Genomic DNA, 21,831 nt, shown 5'->3' with positions numbered 1-21,831 from the left:
TAACAAATGCCCATATGTTTGATATGCATAGTGCCATTGATATTTTTTATGTCAACATTTTTATGTTCCATATATATTTGAATAAAAACTGAAACAGCAGTAGCTACAAAAAGAGATATACCTGAAGTGGGTATACTACTGGATAAACCACCAGCAGCAATAATTGCAGAACTGATGTTACCGATCAATTTCCATTTTCTATAGGATTTATAAGGTTTTTTAAAAGTCCACATTTTTTATGGTAGGTACGTTAATAAGATTTTAATTCATCAATTTGGTCAGATGTTAATGTGTTGCTGACATGGTTAAAATTTATGACCGTGGTCATATAATTATTCTCACTGCATAATTAATTAGCTCATAGCCGAGTTTTTCATAATGTGTTTGAATTCCCCCGTTTCCGCGCATGCCTGCTGCGAGGGTGATGCTTTGCGGCCTTAGAGTATATATTTCGCCACCCCGCTTGAAACGTGGTCTTTTTAACCGTACTCCGGGATGATGGCCAAATTTCACTTCTAGTTTACAGTCAACCGCCACCAGCAGACTTGTTCTTATGGCAGATGTTGAACTTCCTCCGCCACCGGCGGCGCCCGCTCCCCCGCCGGCTGCTGCAAGTGCAGTTGAACCTCCACAAGTTCAAGTTGTTCAAGACCCGCCGGTGGCCGACCAAGCTGTTCCACCGCCAGTTCCAATTCCCAACGCAAACCCGGCCCCGGCCGGAGGAGCAGGAGAGGAGGTAATTTTTTCTTTTGGTAGCTCATTCTTGTCCTAGCCATGTTTAGTGCTATTCATCGCCGTAGCTCTTGTACCTACGTTTCCCGCTAGTTTATTTATTTTTCATTTTTGGGTGTGCCTCGTTAGCTTTGTTTCAGGGCTATTGTTTCATGCTTGTATTGTTTTTAGGCCTTTTTGCGTCTCCGCGGCGCTCCAGTTCAGTTTTATTTTTGCCCAGTATGTTTTGCAGTTTGTTATACGCAATTTGGCTTTCTTGTATTTTATTCCCGGCATTGTTCGGGTCTTTTCTTTTCGCCGCCTTGTGCGGGTTTATTTATGCTTTGGTATTTGCCGGTTTTTATGTTGCTTTGTTTATGCATCTGCTATTGTTTTTGTTTTGTTTTCGCGGCGTTTGTCGGGCGTTTATTTTCGCAGCCTTTTTCGTATTTGCCGGTTTTCTTTACAATTTAGTTTTGTTTGCGCATTTTCTCGCTATTAGGCTCTCTTGTTGGGTTTTCGCGTGCTTTTATGTATTGGCATTTCGTTTTCGCCACCGCATGCGGGTTTGTTTGCACTATCACTGTGTTGCTTTTTGTGTAAACAGGTAAGTTGCGTTACGGTTTTTGCGATTGCCACTGTTTTAGGCAACATAGTTGTTGCGTTACAGTTTTGAGTTTACCATATAGTTAAGGCGACGTGTTGTTGCGTTACAGTTTTGCGGATACCACTTGTAAAGGCAACGTGTTGTTACGTTACAGTTTCGGGTATACCACTGGTGAAGGCAACTTGTTGTTGCGTTACAGTTTGGCGGATACCACTAGTGAAGGCAACGTGTCGTTGCGTTACAGTTTGGCAGATACCACTAGTGAAGGCAACGTGTTGTTGCGTTACAGTTTGGCGGATACCACTAGTGAAGGCAATGTGTTGTTGCGTTACAGTTTAGGGTATACCACTAGTGAAGGCAACGTGTCGTTGCGTTACAGTTTGGCGGATACCACTAGTGAAGGCAGGGTGTCGTTGCGTTAAAGTTTGGTGGATACCACTAGTGAGGGCAACGTGTCGTTGCGTTACAATTTGGCGGATACCACTAGTGAAGGCAACGTGTTGTTGCGTTACAGTTTGGCGGATACCAGTAGTAAAGGCGACATATTTGTTGCGTTACGATTTGGCGGATACCACTAGTGAAGACAACGTAATTGTCTTACCGTTTTAAGTATACCACTAGTGAAGGCAACGTGTTGTTAAGTGCGCGTTACAGTTTTGCGGATGCCACTAGTGAAGGCAGCGTGTTGTTGCGTGCGCGTTACAATTTGGCGGATACCGCTAGTCAGGGCATTGTGTTTGTTACGTTACAGTTTTGGGTATGCTGCTTGTGGTAGCAGCGTTTTGTTGTGTTACGGTTTTGCGGATACTGCAAGCTAAGGCAACGTGTTTTTTACGTTAGAGTTTGCGGATACCGCTAGTAAGGCGGCGTGTTTGTTGCGTTATAGTTTGTGCATATCGCAGCTGGAGGTCACGTGATTCTTGCACTGCGCTGGATTGTGTTAGGCACTGGTGGGTGCTTCGTGCTATTTCGTTTCGACTTTGTGTATTCCGCTGGTGAGAAAAGCATGTTATTGTCTCCTTGTTAAGGCAAGAAGCATGGGGTTTGTTGCATAGTGACTTCTCGCGTTAAGCGCTCGCGAAAGCAAGATGTTATTGTAATTAAGTACCATGCGTTGTCTAGTTTATAATAACACGTCAGGATTTAACGCGGGCCTACTGGGTTTTTCATTTGTCCTAGGCCACTGCGCGTATAAAGATATTGGAAGATAAAATCAAGTCGTTGGAGCAGCTGAGAACGTCGGAGAGTTCCGAATCCACTCTCGCAGCGTTGAGAAGGCATGTCAGCCGCCCGTTCGCCATGTTCGACAGATCTGAGGCGCTAGATCTACTGCAGTCCTTGGTCAGACTCGCCAGGTATGAGAGCCATTCAGAAGGCGGACGAGTACGCGGCGGCCCTAGACGAGATAAGATCCTGATCAGACGTCCTGGAGCATTCTCAGCTGCAGCGGCTGTATCTTGGTTTAATAGGAGATCCGGTGCGCGCCAAGATTGCTAAAGAAGCAAACACCATTTTAAAGGGCGTGGGCAAGGCCCCTCCTCCATCGCCTGGTTATCATTGCGTTGTCCGCAGGCCATCTCCTTACCCTCCCCAGCAAAGCGTCCAGTGCTCTCGCTGCCTGAAATGGGGACATTATGCCCGTTCTTGCCGCAACATCCCACCAAGACGCCAGAATGGTCGCAGACGAGCCGGGCGTTCCTAGTTCTTTCTTGGCTCCCTTAACAGTTTCACCCTGTATTTTTGGTGTAATAAATTATTGTTGTTTCTGGGCTCATTTGTTTTATTAATTTATTTTTGTTTTTATTTTCCATATCGTTATCCGCTCTCTTCGTTGACCTTGCGGGGACCTGCTCTGTGTCTCAATTTCGGACCTAGTTCGGAGCTCGGGGTCAACGAAGGGTGGGTTCCCTGCATGCTTCCTTTTGGTTTCTCACTCGGGTTTTCCTTTGTTCACCTTTAGGACCCTTCGTCTTTCTTTGGCAGAGTTGCTGTTGCCGCAGATTCTTCAAAAGACGTAATTCCGCTGTGTGATATAAGGCAGGGACCCACCCCTTCGTTGGCCCCCTCCCTTCACCAAGTATGGTCGCAGCCTGCCCAAGTTTGGCGATGCTAGAACAGCTTAGGTTCTTTCACCCTCAGCACTTCAGAGCGGGCGCAATCCACAACCATGTGCCGGTATGGGAACACCTGCTCAGCGGGCGTAGTTCTACTCAGGTGGATTTTATGGAAATAATCAAGGAGGGCGTTAAAATCCATTGTTTCTTCAAGCCCTTCAAGGGGAACTTTAAAGGTTCTTCGTACAATTCGCAGCTTCCCCCTCCCATGCATATTAAGAACGCAAAGATATGTGAGCGATTCAGGGATTTCATCACCGACACCATCATCGATTGGGTAAGCGCTGGGGTTCTCGCGATATGGGGCAGGGTTGGCGCAATCTCTCCTCCAGATCTGGTCCTCCCCGTTACAGTGGAGCCTTCCAAGCCTCGTTTGTGCCATGACGAACGATTTTTGAATTTGTGGATACTAGACCTCCCCTTTAAGCTGGACCACCTTCCAGACTTGCCCAGGTACGTCCTCCCAGGCTATTTTCAGACGTCATTTGATGATAAAAGCGGCTATCAGCATGTTATTCTCCACCCTTTATCGCGTTCCTTTTTTGGCTTTAAATGGAATGGCGTTTATTTTGTGTTTTGTACTCTCCCGTCTGGGTGAAAAGCGAGTGCCTATATATACCACAACCTTGGCCTTGCGGTTACAAGTGCAGCACGTTCGTTCGGAGTCCCTGTGTCTCAGTATATAGATGATCGTCACGTTGGTCAGCTCTACCGGGCGCCAGCTGCGTCCTTTTTACCTCCTAGCAGAGTTTTGGCTGAGGCCGCCGCCTATATTTTGTGTTATCTTCTCATAGAAGCGGGTTACTTTGTGGCCCTCGCCAAATCGCAGAGTGTCCCTACCAGTGTGGTTCGTTTTCTCGGCTTTATTTGTGATTCCTCCCGCCAGGCATTCCTACTCCCGCCTGACAAGAAGCTAAAGTTCAAAGTCCTCAGGGAGGAAGTTTTATCGTCTTCTTACGTTGGTGTTAAGACACTTCAGAGATTCGCAGGGAAGGTGATCTCCTTCAGTTTGACCATTCCCGGTTGCAAACTCTACGTCAGACAAATTTTTAAGGCCATCTCGCAACTTTGTCACTCCTCCAAGCCTCACGTTCCTGTTGAAGGAAACCTCCGTGCAGAGGTTCTCCACTGGCGTTTCCTCGATGAATGGTTGGATTGTTTCCCTTGGCGCTCCGAGCATCATGTATCGGTTTCACTCTTTTCGGATGCCTCGACACGTGCTTGGGGTGCGGTCCTGTCCCGGGACGGAAGGGAGTTGGTTTCTAGGGATTACTGGCCTTTTGAGTCTGTCACGGATGTGAATCTGTTGGAGTCAAGGGCTCTGTTAAATGCCCTTATTTCCTTTAAAGGGCAGTTGTCAAACTCCCGTGTTGATGTCTATGTTGACAACAAGGTCCTCAAGTCTGCACTGGACAACGATGGTTGCAGGAATTCCGAAGTTAACAAGGTCATCAAGGGGATACGCCGCTGCAGTCCCGACCAGAACTTCAGCATTCAAACTTTCTGCGTGCCCTCGAAGAGTAATCCCGCTGATGAGCCCTCGCGAAAGCATTCAGATTTGGACTGCACGCTATCTCCTGAAGCTTGGCTTTGTGTGGAGCGTTTTTTCGGTCCCCATTCTTTCGATTTAATGTCCTTGGACAGCAACTGTCAGAGAAACAGAAACGGTACCCCCCTTCCCCACTACACGCCTTGGTCTACCCCCGGATCCGCTGGCGTCAACGTTTTCTCCAATCCCCTTCCGTCGGGACACAATATTTACGTGTTTCCACCTTTTGTTCTTATTGGGCCTTTTCTTCGCTACGTCATCGACCAAGAATTCCATGGCGTATTTTCACTTATTGCCCCAGATATTCATCCTAGACCTTTCTGGTGGGCGACCGTCCGAACTTTCGTAGTCGATCGTTTTCTTTTGGGCAAGAAGGGTTCAAGTTCGGTTCTTCTTTTTCCTTCCCGGCATTTTTAGGAATGGGTGTCCCGCCCCCTACAGTGGGATCTCTGGGCGTTTCGGTGTGTCTGCTAGTGTTAACATCTTCGTCATATCGTTACCTGGATCCTTAGGTTTCAAGGCCTTGGAAAGCTGCCCGGCGTTGTCCCGCTTGTTTATACCCTAACGATGTGGATGGGAACTGTTGTCAAGCTTGTGGTTCACGGACGTGTGTTAAGATTGCTGTGTCAACCAGTACGGTGGACCATGCGGAGATTGCCAAACGTTTCCAAGAATTTACAGATGTGTTTAAAGGTAAGCCCTACCAGCGACAGAAGTCCGCCCTTGAGCAGCAGCTTTTGGATTTCCTAGCTACTCTATCTCCCCCAAAAGACACTTCGTCATGTACTTCTGACGATATTATTAGATTCTTGATTAGCAAAGACAAGTCAGGAAGGACGGTGTTACATAGTCAATCTTGTTCTAAGTTGATTGTAATTGTCCGACTCGCTTAGCTGCTGGGTCGGTAGATTCCTTGTTAGGGAAGTTGAGGGCCATCTTTAATAAGCTAGGCCGTTTGCATGATTCTAATCCCGTGGCACATCCTAGAATTAAAGAGTATCTTAAATTTGTTCGGGAGGAGCAGGCGGATAAAGCTATAGTGCCAACCCAGGCAGTCCCTTTGTTTTTTGTTAAGTTTTCTAAATTAATAAATTTTCTTAGGGGTTCTATTACAGCCAGCGGTCACCTTTCCTCTGTCGATAAATACATCTTGGTTAGGGACACCACCTTCTTCGTTGTTGATTTCTTTACCGGAGATCGGGCGTCGGATCTCGGGCGCCTTTTGGCGAATCAAGTGTTTAGGCTCAGAGATCGTGTGGGGTTCTTGCTTAACTTTACACTAACACTTTTCGGGGTGATTCAGCTCGGAGTATTCATTATTGTCATTATTGGTTAGGGGTTTCTGAGTAATGGGAGGAAATAAAGAATTGTACCCCTTATTGGTCTTTTGTCGTGGTGATTTCTTTAGTGCATTGGTCGTCTTGATCGTTAGGGTCTTGTGGTGAGGGCAGGAGCGAACTCTTCCCATAACTTAACCTTAAGCAATGAGGTAATGAGTATGCAGTGAGGATATTATACTATTCTCACTGCATAATTAATTAGCTCATAGCAGAGTTTTTCATAATGTGTTTGAATTCCCCCGTTTCTGCGCATGCCTGCTGCGAGGGTGATGCTTTGCGGCCTTAGAGTATATATTTCGCCACCCCGCTTGAAACGTGGTCTTTTTAACCGTACTCCGGGACGATGGCCGAATTTCGCGACCCACCCACCTCCCCTGGTGGCGGTTGACAGCATTCCACGTATTATCCTCGTTGCATGCCTATTGCCTCAACAGTCGCGAACTCTTCCCATAACTTAACCTTAAGCCATGAGGTAATGAGTATGCAGTGAGGATATTATACTATTGTTTATACAAAAGTATGTCTTTTTAAGAGCCTCCTTGATTTTCCTTCTTATTAATGGCTTTATTTTAACGTGCATCATAATCTCTAATAGTCCTTTGATGTCAGAATCCAATTGCACCAAACATTGTCTTATAGTATTGTTAATCAGTGATTTAATGGTGTTCTCTGTGTGACTCTGGAGTTGACTGAGAGATATTGCATGATTTGGTTGTGTTCCATCTTTGATAATCAGATGACGGTCTTCAGTGTCCAGGTGACCATCATCATTCACATGGATTGGCTCTGTTTGTATTGACGATTTATTTCTTCATAAACGACAGTATATTCAATCTTGTTTTTAGCTTCATCCAGGATATGGTTTTCATTTTCGTCTTGAACAAATGGCATTATATTATTAGACCACATTAATTTGAAATGTTATTTCAAATTTCATGTTATTCCCGTTTTGAAGAGCTATTTGTTGGATGTTTGGATATAAAGTATCGACATTAATTATTACATTATGATTGGGATTATATGTTAAATTATAGCATGTCGTATATGTGATTTTATTCCCTGTGGCGGAAATAAAAAGACGATCATCACCGGTTCTCGATCCATGGGTAATGATTTTGATTTTTTTAATAAAAATTGCATCTCATCTTGTGAAAGGTAATTCATTTATTGTGAAAACTCTTGAACTACTGATAGTGCCGTAGTACTAAATTGAATTGGTTTTGATTGATTTTAGCAAATATCCTCTCGGCACAGCCTCTTGATCATTGGTTGGATCTTTTAAACCTGTTATTGTTTTGTTGTCCATATCAATATCTACCTGCAACTTGATGTAATTCACTTCTGATTGTTTTCATGTTATGATACATTTGCTCCTTTTTAAACAATGTTTTCCATGGTTTTGCAGAATACACTGTTATTCATCAACTTGAAAAAATCTTTTTCAAAACTATTTTTGGCAGTAGCTCTTTTATAGTATTAAAATCAATATATTGTTTCAGCCATGGAGATTGATTGAATTCCAAAACTCTGTGGATTTTGGTTAGTTTTAATCCTAAATCAAGATATAATCGTAAATTTCTGTAATGAACCACATAATTCTGTTTTTTGGATAAAGTTGCAATAAATTTATGAATCTGACCAATGGAAATATTATACTTCTTTTTTATCTGCTTACAATAATCCGACAACATATTCTCTCTAACAAAAACTTGTTCTGGTGCTAACGGAAAATCATTATGAAGATCGTGTAATTCTTCAGGATATTCCAGATCAACTTCTAATATCAATCCCTTTTCTGAGTCATCGTAATTAGCTAAATTAACTTTATTGATTTCATTTTCAGTTAACCATTTGAAACCGCCAGTTGGTAAAGCCTGAGACATTGCCCAACTGTATAAATTATTTGCATCCAAATACATGATATAACTTGATGGTTCTTTTTCATCATACTCTTGCATATAATGATTATTTGCTTTACCATATCGGTTAGCAATATAGCTGGTACCACCTCTCAAGCCTTTTTCAATAGACTGGAACATATCAATATCTGTCATAAGTTCTAATTGGACACCAGTCATTTTTAACATAGCATCCCAACTCAAACCTGGACTGGTAAAATAATGGCATGGATCCAATTTATAATATTCCAAACACGTTTTTCTGAAATTGTCAAAAACATCTGCTAGTAAGAGTATATCACTATTCAAATACAGATCATGATACTCTCCCATGGTCTTTATTTTGAACTTTTTCCAGACATTTTTTGTATGGTCATATTGTTGATCTGAAATATGTTCATCATTTAATTGACTATAAAATTGTTCCTTTGATGGTAGCTGAGTATCATTAAATTTATCAAAACTATCCATATAATCATATGGGTACACACCCTTTTTAGTCATGAGGTTAAAATATTTTTCCCTGTTAAAAAATTCTTTCGTATATTTCAAAGCATCTTTGGAAGATTATCAACAAGATTAGCAAGTGATTGACTCATGTTAATAACTGGTCGTCATTTCCTTGTTTTAGGCCAGATTGCTTTTAATTCTGCAGATGCAATCGGGGTAATGAGGGCCAATTAACATGAAGACAAAAGAATAATGTATTTTCTGCTATTTTGGAATGAGGAGTATTGTCCATTATAATGGGTGTCCGTAATAACAGGGTACTGTATTTTCTACAGAAAATGGATAGCTTTCGGCCAGGACCTAGAGGACTGTCTGTAACAATGGGATGTCTGCAATGCAGGGTCCTACTGTACGGAGAAGGAAACCAGTCTTTAAAACCTTACTCCTTTATTTAATTTGCAGAAGTAAAGAATAGGGCATCCCTCTTGGTAGTAAACAAAGCCCTGCGGCAGTGGAATGGCAAGAAGAGGGGACTTCAGAAAGAAGTTGTTACTATTTTAGAGGTAATATGGTATGGAAATACTACAGGACAGCTGCAAACTAATATTACATTGACCTCTAATTACTTGTTAGGTTCAGATACAAGTTGAAGTCAGATAAAACAGAGACCACAATTAGCTTTTATAAGAAGTTGTCTATTGGACAACCATGATGTAGGATGTACAGTAGGTGTCTGCCAATGGGTGCATGTAGACCGATATGAAGTCTCCGTTCACATCTGGCAAAAAAAATAATTAGTTACTTGTCAGGCAGAAAGGAGAACCCTTCTTGTATCTGGACATGCACGTTTTACTTCATGTATGAATGTGTTACACATGCTATCATTGTTTTGTCCTATAATGTAAACCAACATCACAGGAAACAGTCTACAGTATATCAAATGTAGCTGTAAACTGTAGAGGAATAAACAATGAACCATTTTTTTTTTGCCAAATTCTTCATTGACATAATCATACTTATAAATAGTACAGTACTTTGTATTGTTTAAGTGTAATGATGACCATAGAGAGTTTTTAATGTGTGGTTATGTACATTTTGCCATGTTGTTATTATTGTTATTATCATTTCTAAAATTATTTCATTTGTACTTATTGCAGAGGGATGCAGATGTTGACAGGGCAATACAAATTATGTCCAGCCCCAAATTGTAATTGTTGGGGATCTATATGATATGGACTTACTGCACATAGTGACTGAGGGAAGTATAATTTGCCAACTCCCACAGGAGAAGATATTAGAAGCTGTCCTGGGATTGCTTAGTTCCTTTTATATCTATAATGTATCGTACACCCAATGCAAGGAAATCTTGACTTTTTTAGAGCAGGCATTACTTGAAATTGGGCGGGGGTAGACACTTGTCACTGTTTCCTCCTTTTTCAATGACTTGGCAAATGCCTGAGTCAGTTCTTGCTGAGCGTTTATTTTTTGAGAACAAAAAAGTTTGAAAATTGTAACAAAGTATGATCATTATTTTGTTACATTCCACAGGCAGGAATACTTGATGTGGCGCTCAAGGATTCCTTGATTTTTCTATATGCATATGTAAAATAAAATAGCAAAAAAGAAACAACACGCTTCTACAGGTACAAAAGGAGAAACCTTTTTTTTGCTTTTGTGCGATTTTGATTTTTTTTCTCTGTTCTCAAAAAAAAAAAAAAAAACTGTCGAAAAAACAAAAACAAAAAGAAGATATTAGACATTTGCCAAGTCATTTAAAAAGGAGATTACACTCACAAGTTTCTCTGTTGCTCAAGTTCCGCTAATGCTTGTTCTTTAGGGAAACATCAAGATTGTCAAGATTTACTGATGAGTACGGAGAGTGGAAAATATGTTGCCTTAGGAGGAAACACATTGTTATAAATTTTACAGCGTTAACAGTACATCATGTATGTGGTATACCACAAGTCTTCAAAACTGTACTTCCCTTGATTGTTACAGTAAGGTTTGAAAAGGTATGTACAAGAACCAAATAAACAAGTGTTTGAAAGCTGCAAGTTGAGTTTAGTCTCTTTATTTGCCAATAAGGGAAAAAATTTGCAGGCACAGAAAAGACATTTCAACTTGTGAAACGGCCCAACAAGGAACTGAATTGGGTCTATTTTGAGGGGTCATTTGCAAGAGGGCTAAAATTTGAGGGGGCTCGTTTGGCCACTTAAAATTCCAAAACAGCACTGGTGTTTTTCATATTGACCCTTCACATGGGCCCAATATAAGGGTCGATTTAGCCTCCAAGAGAGGTACTGAAACAGCCCCATTTCAGTGAGGCTGTATTGACCCTAAACAGTACCAATCTGGACTCACCTTTTTCGGCCCCATTTTTAGGGCCACTTTAGCTCTCTTTATTTTACAGTGTGGCTTGGCTAATAGTTCCTTGATTTTTGTTCGCAGCAAAAAATGCAACAGTCTCACCTACACAAATGGTGTCGTGTTTATTGACAATCCAGATGTCAATAGCCAATTTGCTGAATTCCTTCTGCAAGTTCAGGGAAGGTTGATGTCAGGATCAAACAAAGAGGGCATGAGTGCCTCTCATGCTGCTGCATTGATTTCATCTAATTCTCCTGAGATAACACGGTATGTAAGGCTTGTCAATAAACAGTTTGTCAAAATTTCCAGTAATCATTCGTGGTTGGTCAGAGGTTTTCTTTCTTTCGTAGAATTGTGGGGCGTGTTATTCGTTTTAATTACACTGGACCGAGAGAGGTCGTAGAGGAACATGACAGCTGGATCCTTGAAAATTCAATGCTGCCCTTCATGGAGGAAAATAAGGTAACTCAACAATTAACCTTAAAAAAAAAAATCCAGGAGATTGTGAATAATATTGTGTGGCCAAAAATCTCGGCCAAGTCAACCTGCACTGAAGTGCATCACAAAATACATGAAAAGCTACCACTTTCAAACATTTTCTTTGTATCTGAGAGTGTCCGTGTGACAGGCGACTGGATTATCCGTTCTAGATAATTATATAATTTACTGCACATTTTAAAGGTAATATTTATCTTACAACCTTTAGGGCATTCTGTTAGCTTGGGCCATTCTTTATTTTGATGTCTGGGTGAAGACCTTCCCAGAGTGTTTTACCCTCCTCAAGTCAATACTTGAGAGGCTCTTGGAAGAGGGCAGGCCCCAACAACGATGGCTGAAGGGTGTTGCTGCAGTTGTCTTGGCAAACACTATGGTAATTGCTTATGTGTATACATTTATAGACAGAGATAACATTCATCGTCTGACAAGACATGGCAGACACATGTCATCGATCCAACTTAGAATTGTAATGTCACATAATTCCTTGGTGACATATACTAATATGATTAGGGTCACAATGATCAGCAGTTCTTTACATTGCCACTGACCATTTCCTATGTGAAATAGTAACTCATCATATTGATTCCTGTTTTTGCATTGGTACTGTTATGTAGACGCGCTTATCCATTGGAAAAGATGGAGCATCTGCAGCAACATTACAATATGTCATAAATGTTATGGTTCAGGATTTAGAACCAGGTGCAAGTCAGCAAACACCCTAACTATAGTTAGAGAGTTCCATCCTAAATGCTGTCAAGAATTTCAAGGGAAATGTTAGTTGTAAACTAACGTTTTAATATTGACTGATCATTAATTTAAAGATATAACAAGTACATTTTTAATGCAAATGTATCCTAAATCCTAAATTAATTATCAGCCATGATTAAAAATAATTTCTTGTTTACTGTGTCAATAAGCTAATAAGCTTCATCAGTGAAATATTTTTGTACTTGTTTTCAGTTTAATTTGTGAAAATGAATTACGATTTTTATTTCTTAACTTCAGATCCTTACTTGGCTGAACCCATCAGTAAATGTCACAGATAAGTGTGGAAACAAAGTGTCAGCACTGGCTATGGCGGCATCAGTGGTTTTGATAGCTTCACAAATATTTCACACAGTGTAAGCCTACATTGCAAGTTTATTTTAACCCTTTCCTCCCTAAGAGTGACTAATAGTTTTTACTCTGTCTAACAGAGACCCCTTAGGGGTTTAAGGGTTAAAAAAACAATCTGAAATGTTGCATCACTCTGTTTATATATTCTTGTACTACAAATCTCACAGGAAATTCACTTTGTCATTTTACAGGAAATGACGGATTGCTACCAGGGCATGGTGGAACAAGCCCGAACCATTGGCATCTACTTCAGCAAAAGGGCAGATGAAACCCTTAAAGACCTTACAAACAGACAAGGAACCATTCAGAAGAGGGCATACGGCATCCCTTTTGCAGAACTGAGTTCATATACAGCTGCATACATTAAACACGGTTGGCATATAATTACAATTACTATAATTACATAATACTTAATACTCATAAATAGCTAAAGCAAAGAAGATTCTATGCATTTTTGAAGATTTATCTTGAGCTTGTCTGTCGATCAGTCAAAGGCATACCTGCCAACTCTCCCGGTTTTCCCGGGAGTCTCCAAGTTTTTCATCGAATCTCCCGGTCAGATCACCACATCTCCCGGGAAATATAAACCGTGGCCATTTCGAAACATTTTCTTGAATTTCATTAGTTTTGATCGGAAAACGCAAAAAAAAAAAAAAAACCCATCATCGTCATTGTTAATAAGTTAACCAATTAATCCCCTTGTCTCCCCCCCCTCCCCCCCCCCACTGAAGCGCCAAATTTCGCGTTGATGGCACGTCTCTCTGAGATTGTTTGCTGTTCGCTGAAGATTTCTACACGTCTCCAGATTTTTGTACTCCGGGGGTTGGCAAGAATGCAAAGGGGACATTTACAAAAATAGATGTGATAGTAGAAATGTGCACTAGCTCTCTTTTAACCATGAACATGGTAGTTAAATTTTTGAAAAATGATTTTTGGTTAGCTGTTGCCATCCAGAGAAGTGGGCTTAGCTGACTGAGTCATTTAAATGCTAAAAATGGTTGTGTAAAGACAACAGTCTCTAATTAGGCCCTAAAGCAAAGAAAAAACCAAGCCAAATAGAAATTACATATTAATTATTTCTAATTAAAGATTCACAACAAAACTTTGGCTGTGGCTCACCGCTGTTAATATCTATTCCTATCGTAATGTACAACTAATTTTTTCCCTTCATGCACATGACATTTACAGCAACAGGTCTGATAAAGGAGGAGCCTGAGGAAGAATTGCCCAACATGAGTGTTGACTGCACCCCAGAACTTTCTTCTGAAGACATATCAGCTCTAGCTGATATGGAAAACATGATCACTTTGGCCATAAAGGGTATGTCATGTCTAAGAGTTCAGGGCTTGACAAAAGCACTGTCTGATAGCCTGGGGCTAGTGAAGCGTCCCGTCGGGCTAGAGACTTTTTATCGCAGGTTGAGAACAGGCAAGCAACATCTGTTGTCTCTTTCTCATCATTGGGCAATTCCAGAAAATATCCATACCCAACAACGGACGGCTTCCATGTTTTAACCCCCCCTTGCCTTCGGAAATTCCAAAATGCGTTACCCCCCCATGCCCTCAGAATTCCATAATCGTGAAACCCCCCTCCCCTTTAGAATTTCCGGTTTTTCTGGGAAGTACATTTTCGACTTTAGCAACGCCTATATGAACAAACGAACATCAATTAATGCCTCCTCAGGGCTGTGATCTAGCGGTGCTGGGCGACAAGCTTTACTCTTCAGCAAAAAAAAAAACTTACTGGCCAGGCTGTGAAAACTTCTCTTTAAGTTTGAATTTGGCTATAATAATAAACACCATTTACGGCAGTTTTACTCCTCTTTTGTTTCTTGTGCTGTTTTGACGTTTACAAAGCAGAATAGCTCAAATTCAGAGAGTTAAAATCTTTCAGCAGTCAAATATACCATCAAGTCTTGTCGCGTTCTTTTATACGTCATGTGGTGTGCACGAAAAGTGTTCTTAACCCTATGCCTCATGTAGTATACATGAAATGTATCATGATCTATCGATGCTTGTCTTCTGCTTCCGCGGTCATGTGTTCCTGGATAATTTTATTTACGAACTACAAAAGTCCACTACAATAGCATTTTCAAGGAACTCACTCTACACTTTCTACTCCAGAAATCCCACCTGTGGAATTCACCAGTGCCTTCTGATATCCATCGTAAATACCCCCCCATGCCCTCAGAATTCCATAATCGTGAACTCCCCCTCCCCTTCGGAAATCCTAAAAGCCGTCTGTGGTATGGTATGGGTATTTTCTGGAATCGCCCATTCAGTTGAGAACTGCGATCTCAGACCTCCCGGCTAGTAAAATTAACTAGCAGCTTGTCCAGCTGAGTTTTTCATTTTCATCTTACCCTGAATACAAATTATGAAACTTGTAACACACAAAGGTATACGTAATACATTTGTGTAGAACAGTATGTAATATAAAAAGTACCATGTCCAGTTATACATTTAAGAAATTGTGAACATTCTCCTGACTTTGGGGAATAATTAAGAATCTTTAATTGTGGTTTGTGTCACTAACAGAAATAGGTCATTTGAGAGAAGAGACAAGAATCAATTTTGCCCTTGTTAAGAATATATTTAGCAGTGATTAAATGTTTGAAGCAGATAACCTGTACAAGAAAACATAACCAATAATATTGACGTACAAAAAAAAATTAATTTCAAGAAATATCTCTAACAGATTGTGAGAGGGTGCATGCAGGGCAATGCCAACCAAAGCCATCTGCAAACAAAACAGCAGGTTCTGGTGTATCGAACCTGATAATAAATTGAAGATAGTCTTTGGAGGGAGATTTATATGAAGCACTGAATATTGAATCAAAACGATAGCTATTGTTCAACACTGAACGGTCATGCAGTTCATGAAGTTACTTGGAATATATGCTTATACCCTTAATGAAACGAATCTGGGGATTCCTAGACATTCATAGGAAACAGAGGTAAGGTAGACACGATTAATTGGTAACAGGGTTAAGTACGTTTTGAGTCATCGAATTCTGTCTAAAATCAAACTATTACTGTTATTTATAATAATAATATATGCTACTTCTTCATTTTAGGAATTAATGCCTAATGCAAAGAAACGATACTTGCCAATGACACCAAAGAAAAAGAGAGGCATTTGACATGGTTTGAAACCTTCATTGCTTCTGCACTACCCAGTGTGATGAAGGCCTTACAATAATAGGGTATTAAATAAGTAGTTGTCTTCAAAATGGTAATTTTTTGGGTATACATATGATGGAATAATCTATTTAATACTCATCCTTGCCTTTTAACTAATTAATAAATTGTTGTAGGGACTTGAGTTTGGCAAAAGGATGATGGCACAAAAAGGTACCCACCTGTTTTTTTTTTGATATTTTATTTCTAATTTATTATTGAATGCATAAATTCCAGTGAGAGAGAAATAACATTAATTCACACTCATCACTTTCACAAGGAAACAAGTTAAGGCAATAAGTTTTTAGTAAGTGTTTATAAACGAGACTATATTAGGAATGAGCATAGTATGTCAAATATATGATACTTATTTTCTTGATTAATTACAGACATTCTTAAAGCTGGTCCTGGTACTGGGAAAGGGACCATTATCAGCACTCCTGTCACTGCCATAGGTACATGCTAATAAAACAGATGCCTTTCACTTCTCATTAAAATTTAATTTTGTAATCCTACTGAGGGTGAAAACTTACCAATTTTGCCCATTCTTTGTGAAAAATCAAAAATGGGCATGATTCTGGCAGTCATTTAAGGTGGCCGAACACAGTTTGCGCGCGCTTTACACATTCTGTTAGGTGATGCTATTAAGCGCGCGCTAGGGTTGTGGTAAGCAAATTACTATCAATCCCTCGATTTTATACCAAATGGATCACAAAGGTAATTTTTGCTCTTAAAATAACTCAGTTTCTCGTTTGCGAATCCTTCTTCATTTATCGCCAAACAAAGAAAGTGAGTTCACAATGAGCTAAGCCTTTTTGTACGCTTTTCATCTTTGCTGAGAAAACCTAATTAAAAGCCACGCATGCGCATTTGAGCAAAAAATTGTGACTGGTTGTTTTAATGGAAATGAACTGTTTTCTAAGGAACCGCTCGTTAGAATTTCCTGAAATTTGACAAAACAGTAGTTTTCTAAAAGCGTAACTTGCCTACAAACCAAAAACAAAATCTAACAGAGGGTATCTTCAAAAAACATTAAAGTGCAAAACCAACATTTACAGGAGATCTGTCTGTTAAAATTACATAGAAGCAGCGCCACTATGTCAGTATTTTGTGAGTTTTTCTGGATACAAAAAATGGAAAAAATCTAACGAGTGCATTTTCTAAAAATTAAGAAAAACCATTATTTGTGGACAGTTAAAAGCTTGCTGTGTTGCCATGGAAACGGCACCTTGCTCAACAAGAAGTATCAAAATTTATTCCTTCTTAGTTAATCTTGCACCATACTAATTTCGGGTACTCAGAAGTACGTAGTTTTCAAATAACGTTTACTAACACCTGTGTACTGGATAACTGTGTTCGGCCACCTTAAAGTAACAAATATTGGAAAATACCAAACGAATTTACTTGTCCTAATCAATTTGTTTATTAGTAGTGCACAGTTTTGGTAAGTGCAGATGAATTAGTCATGCATACATCAAATTTACTATTTTTGCAAATTTTGCAGTCTGTGCTGAACCACCAGCAAAGAAACAACTGTTTGCTGATGGTACCTATGGAGTGATGCCTAGACAAGAAGCTGCAACAGTTTTTTCAGGTATGCCAGAACAGCTTTTGCTTAATTTTGACCACACCCTCATCATATTGAAATAACAAACATGTAATAAGAGCATGGAAATATGTTATTATTGTTTAATTTCTGACATAGGAAGGAACTAGCACACATAAGTAGTTATACACTTGGCATATAGCTACTGTAATTTTTTGTGGAATAAATTTTTGGTTATAATTTTTTAAAAATAATTTTTGTTAATAAATTTTGAAAATAATTTTTTTTGAATAATTTTTTGGAATAATTTTTGGAATTAATTTTTGAAAATAATTTTGTTGGAAAAAAACCAAAATATCATCACAATTGTTCTTCTGAGGGAGGTTAAAATCCCAAATTCTCAAATTGATTAACACATTTGATAACTCTGTTTCATGATTCCATTTTTAATTCTTAAATGTATATCTGCTTATGGCTTTTTCATTGCGTGACTTTCTCAAAAATGATGTCATGCAGTGGGAATTTCCCGCTGACAGGTCTAAACTTGTCCTATTGCGTTCAAGGTCATGAGACAGTCGTATGATTTTTTTCAGCCAATCAGAAAGTGGCTTCTGCATAATTCAGTTATGTGTTATGTGTTGTCTGGTTAAAAATTAATATACTTTTACAGGGAATTCAAGTTTACACCACGAAAAAGAAGAGATTCATAACCTTCGTAAATCACTTTGAAGGCTTCACTCGGAGAATAGCAAGCAGATTTCCAGAAACTGGGGAGTTAATTGAGGCTGAAAAGAGAAGCATGCTCGATAAATTTCCTAAGCTTGCGTTACAAGCATCTTCAACTTCTAAAACTACATCCGCATATGAGAAGGTTCAGAACACTTTAAACATTTCAGTCAATATTTCAACACAACAATGTTATCATCAGTTGGACATCAAACGTGATACACTGGATTGCATCCAGTCTGTTAATCTTTTGTCCAGAACTATTGGAAATGCTAACAAGGATATATTATATTATTCTGCCTTACAAGGACGCATCCTTCTCCATTTGAACGATTCTTCAACTCCAGAGGGATTTAGACAAATCTTGCAGAATTACATCAACATATCAAAGCCTCATGTGAATTTTCTCATCAGATTTTACAAGTTGGTTGCAAAATATCCTAGGATTATTAAGTGTGAGTTACCTCAAAACTTTTCCCTAACAAATATAAACACAGTTGAATTAGTGTGTGATAATCAACCTGATGTGTGGCGAAATATTTAGTGATTTTCTGTGGCTGACTATATTTTATTCATTTGCTTATAACATATGAGTATTTTTTTCTGATAAAAATTTGAGTTTGATTTGACTGATTGAAACTGTTTAAATATTAAAGTTTCACATTTTGCATATCAAAGGATTTTGTCTCATGAAATAAACGAAGGCTTTTTTGTTTATGAGTTCTCTTCGTTGTTACTTTTTTTGTTACGCGTATTAAACAATGTTGTAGAAATATATAATAGTCTAAAATGAATTGTAATTTAGAAATCCACGATGAATTTTAAAATATGGGAGAGATTTATTGTCCTTTTTGTGATGAACAAATACAGAAATATCAACTGAATAATTGCAAACAATGTTGTGATAATCAAGATATCATTCTTAACAGAGATTATTCAGTTTGTAAAAATTGTGGACAAGTTATTGGCTATGAAGTCGTATATGAATATGTTGATTTCCGAGAGAATTTTTAACGTATATGCAAAGAGTGTTTAAAATCGAAAGTATCATCTTCAGAATTTAATCAATGATTTATTATTTGCATCCAAAATTGAAGTCAATTATCAGCACAGGACTAAAATACGTCGTATTTTTGTTGAAATAAATAAAATCCTTCCTCAAATTAATGGGAAAAGAAAGTATGAAATATCTGCTGCAACGAATTTTAGATTAATTGATGAAATTAGATCAAAGCCATTTTGTCAACACAAAGTCTAGACAAACCCTCGATTCGTATGGACTGTATTGGAAAAGTATCGTTGATCTCATTGGATTGAAAATATTGGACATCATTCGTTGATAAAGCTCTCATTATACTTTCGAATCCATTTGTCTGAATTTATCGTTGAATGATCAATAATTAGATTGTTGATCATTTTATCAGATCATGTCTTTCTGCAATTGAATCTTGCTTTGCTCGCTCCTCATCTGAGCTCGTTTCGCTTTGCTCCCCCCAAGTGCATTACTACTCTGCTTCAAATGTTGATTCAAAAATTATATTTCAAAATGTTTTTGTATTTGTTTTATACTTTAATGGGGCGTTTAAATATTGACATCATTCAAAAGCGGAAAATCACAGTAGCGTGGCATTCCCGGAAAAACAGGAAGTTGATGATGTAATACACAAGTGACTTTCCCGCTGACAGGTCTGAACTTGCGTTATTGTTTTCGAGTCATATAACAGTCATATGATTTTTCAGCCAATCACAATCAAACAAGTAAATTTTGGTGATAAAGTTTACTCATAAAGTTTACTTTTACTAACAATCTTAACTAAGAAAGTTTATGCAAAAAAAAAAAATTAAGTTGCCGAAGTCTATGCCGACTTTACCAAACCAGATTTCTGGATGTGAAAGGAATATTAAGGAATCTTTATCCCAATGTGCTGCTTTGGTTGGAGACAAGAATTTCCAATTCACTTTTAGTCTCAACTCTTGTGTCAATAATAGCACAACATGTGACCTCTCTATAATACATTGGATTCCATGAACAAGGTACAAGAATTATTCAGGGTGTGTGTTCATCCTTTTTATGTATGTAACGTTTATCGTCGAAGCAAGATAATGACACTTTGTTAAGCTCAAAGCTCCAAAGTTGATGTTTTTCACTTCTTACGGTCTTCATTGTGTCATGCATTTGTTTCTTATTGAATAATACATCTTTATAATTAGAATGCTTGATTTCTTTCTTGGTGACAGCTTTCTATATTCCTTTCACTGTGCGACCACATCCCCCATCGTCTTTAATGTATGAATACATTTAGGATGTCAATCCAATGATTTCAGTGATTGGAATGCCTGCTGCTTCGTCTTTGACTTTTCCAAATTTTTTTACATAAAACTAGTGAGCAGCACGTCTGCAAACTCTTACAGTTGTAAAACGATTTATTTTCTCCTACATGCCTAACGCACACTTTGTAAGGGAGTTTTACAATACAACATAAGTGACCTGTATACATACCTACACAAAAGACTAAAATAATTTTTACATTACGTAAAACGGCACCTACGCTTGCGAATTTACATGAAGGAAACAGGCGAAAAGGTGTGCAGGCCATTTTCTTGCATATTTTGCAGTTCGGAATGTGATTTGGGTTTTGTCAAAAATCTTCCTGAACTGTGAAAGAGAAAAATTTCGCCGGTGTAACATAGATGTTTTGCACCTTATTCAAGCGCTTAAGGCTTCAACAATGGGTGTTTCAATGTTTGCCGAAAAATCAACCACAGGGATTGGCAGGTCAGATCAAACTGTTCTTGGTGAGAGCTTATGTGAAAACCCAAGAGCATGTTTGTCGATTCCAAGTGCCTTCTCTATCCCATCAGACCAATATGAAGGGTCTGAAAGTGATACACTTTGCCAAAAACCAGGACCTGCTTTGAAATTTATATCAGCAGTTGTATGTGTTCTGTCATTGAAATCTGCTTATGGACTCAAAGCTGTTGCCAAAGGAGTTGGAAATGGTTTAAAAGGTCTTGGAAAAAAGATTGGCCAACGTCTTCCTGGATTGATTGGGACAATTGTGAGTTTCATCTTCAAAACTGCAGGACAAGTTGTTAGATTCCTTGGCAAAAATGGTTGGCTCTTGATTCTTGCTGTGGCAGTTTTCATCGTTGAAAGGATTCAGAAAAAAAATTGAGCTTAATCCATTGGATTGACTCAACGAAAAATCTGATAAATGACAAATGCTCCAAGTGATGCTGCAATGATAAGGCCAGATTTCAAAGTTTCATGGTTTGATTCTTTTTTTTTTTTTTTGCTTTCATTTGATTCCTGACGTTTTTTGTGTGTCTGGTAAGGAATCCAAAGGCAGTGGTTTTGTTTTTTTGCTTTCATTTTAGTTGCTCTTTGTGAATTGGATTTGAGGGATGTGAGGAGGGTCTGTTGGTTTTTGATGGCCTCCATCCATCATCCTGACTCCAACTCTTTTTAAGTCAAGATTGACATCAGAGTTGACTCCGAGTTTCATGTTTCCAGTTGCTTTTTTCAGATTGTTGTTGTATCCAACTGTGCTTTAAGAGTTAAGGACAAAATCAGAAGGCATCAACCATGTTCCTTGTGAGATGGCAAGATCAAGCCTGACTTTTGCCTCACCAATCGCAAGGTGAAATCTTTGGATGCTTTGTGACAAGTCAGGCTGTCTGATTGCACTTCCATCAGGATGAGGAATTCTCTCTGAGCTTTCTTTGCACC

General features: G+C 39.0%; 1 protein-coding gene and 1 pseudogene across 1 annotated transcript; both read left to right on the top strand.

Moving 5' to 3' along the window:
• The first annotated feature begins 553 nt into the window (after positions 1-553).
• On the top strand, positions 554-3,020 carry LOC146466735 (uncharacterized; annotated as a pseudogene).
• A 377-nt stretch (positions 3,021-3,397) lies between these two features.
• On the top strand, positions 3,398-8,199 carry LOC146466734 (uncharacterized). The gene is made up of 4 exons (XM_085126906.1): positions 3,398-3,709; positions 4,112-5,260; positions 5,494-5,674; positions 8,165-8,199. The coding sequence occupies exons 1-4, from the start codon at positions 3,398-3,400 to the stop codon at positions 8,197-8,199; spliced, it is 1,677 nt and encodes a 558-aa protein (XP_084983032.1).
• The last annotated feature ends 13,632 nt before the right edge of the window (positions 8,200-21,831 follow it).

The sequence above is a fragment of the Pavona decussata genome, unplaced genomic scaffold, assembly GCF_977016875.1.
Source record: "Pavona decussata unplaced genomic scaffold, jaPavDecu1.1 SCAFFOLD_141, whole genome shotgun sequence".
NCBI classification, from domain to species: domain Eukaryota; kingdom Metazoa; phylum Cnidaria; class Anthozoa; order Scleractinia; family Agariciidae; genus Pavona; species Pavona decussata.
This window is presented reverse-complemented; position numbering and strand designations above follow the sequence as displayed.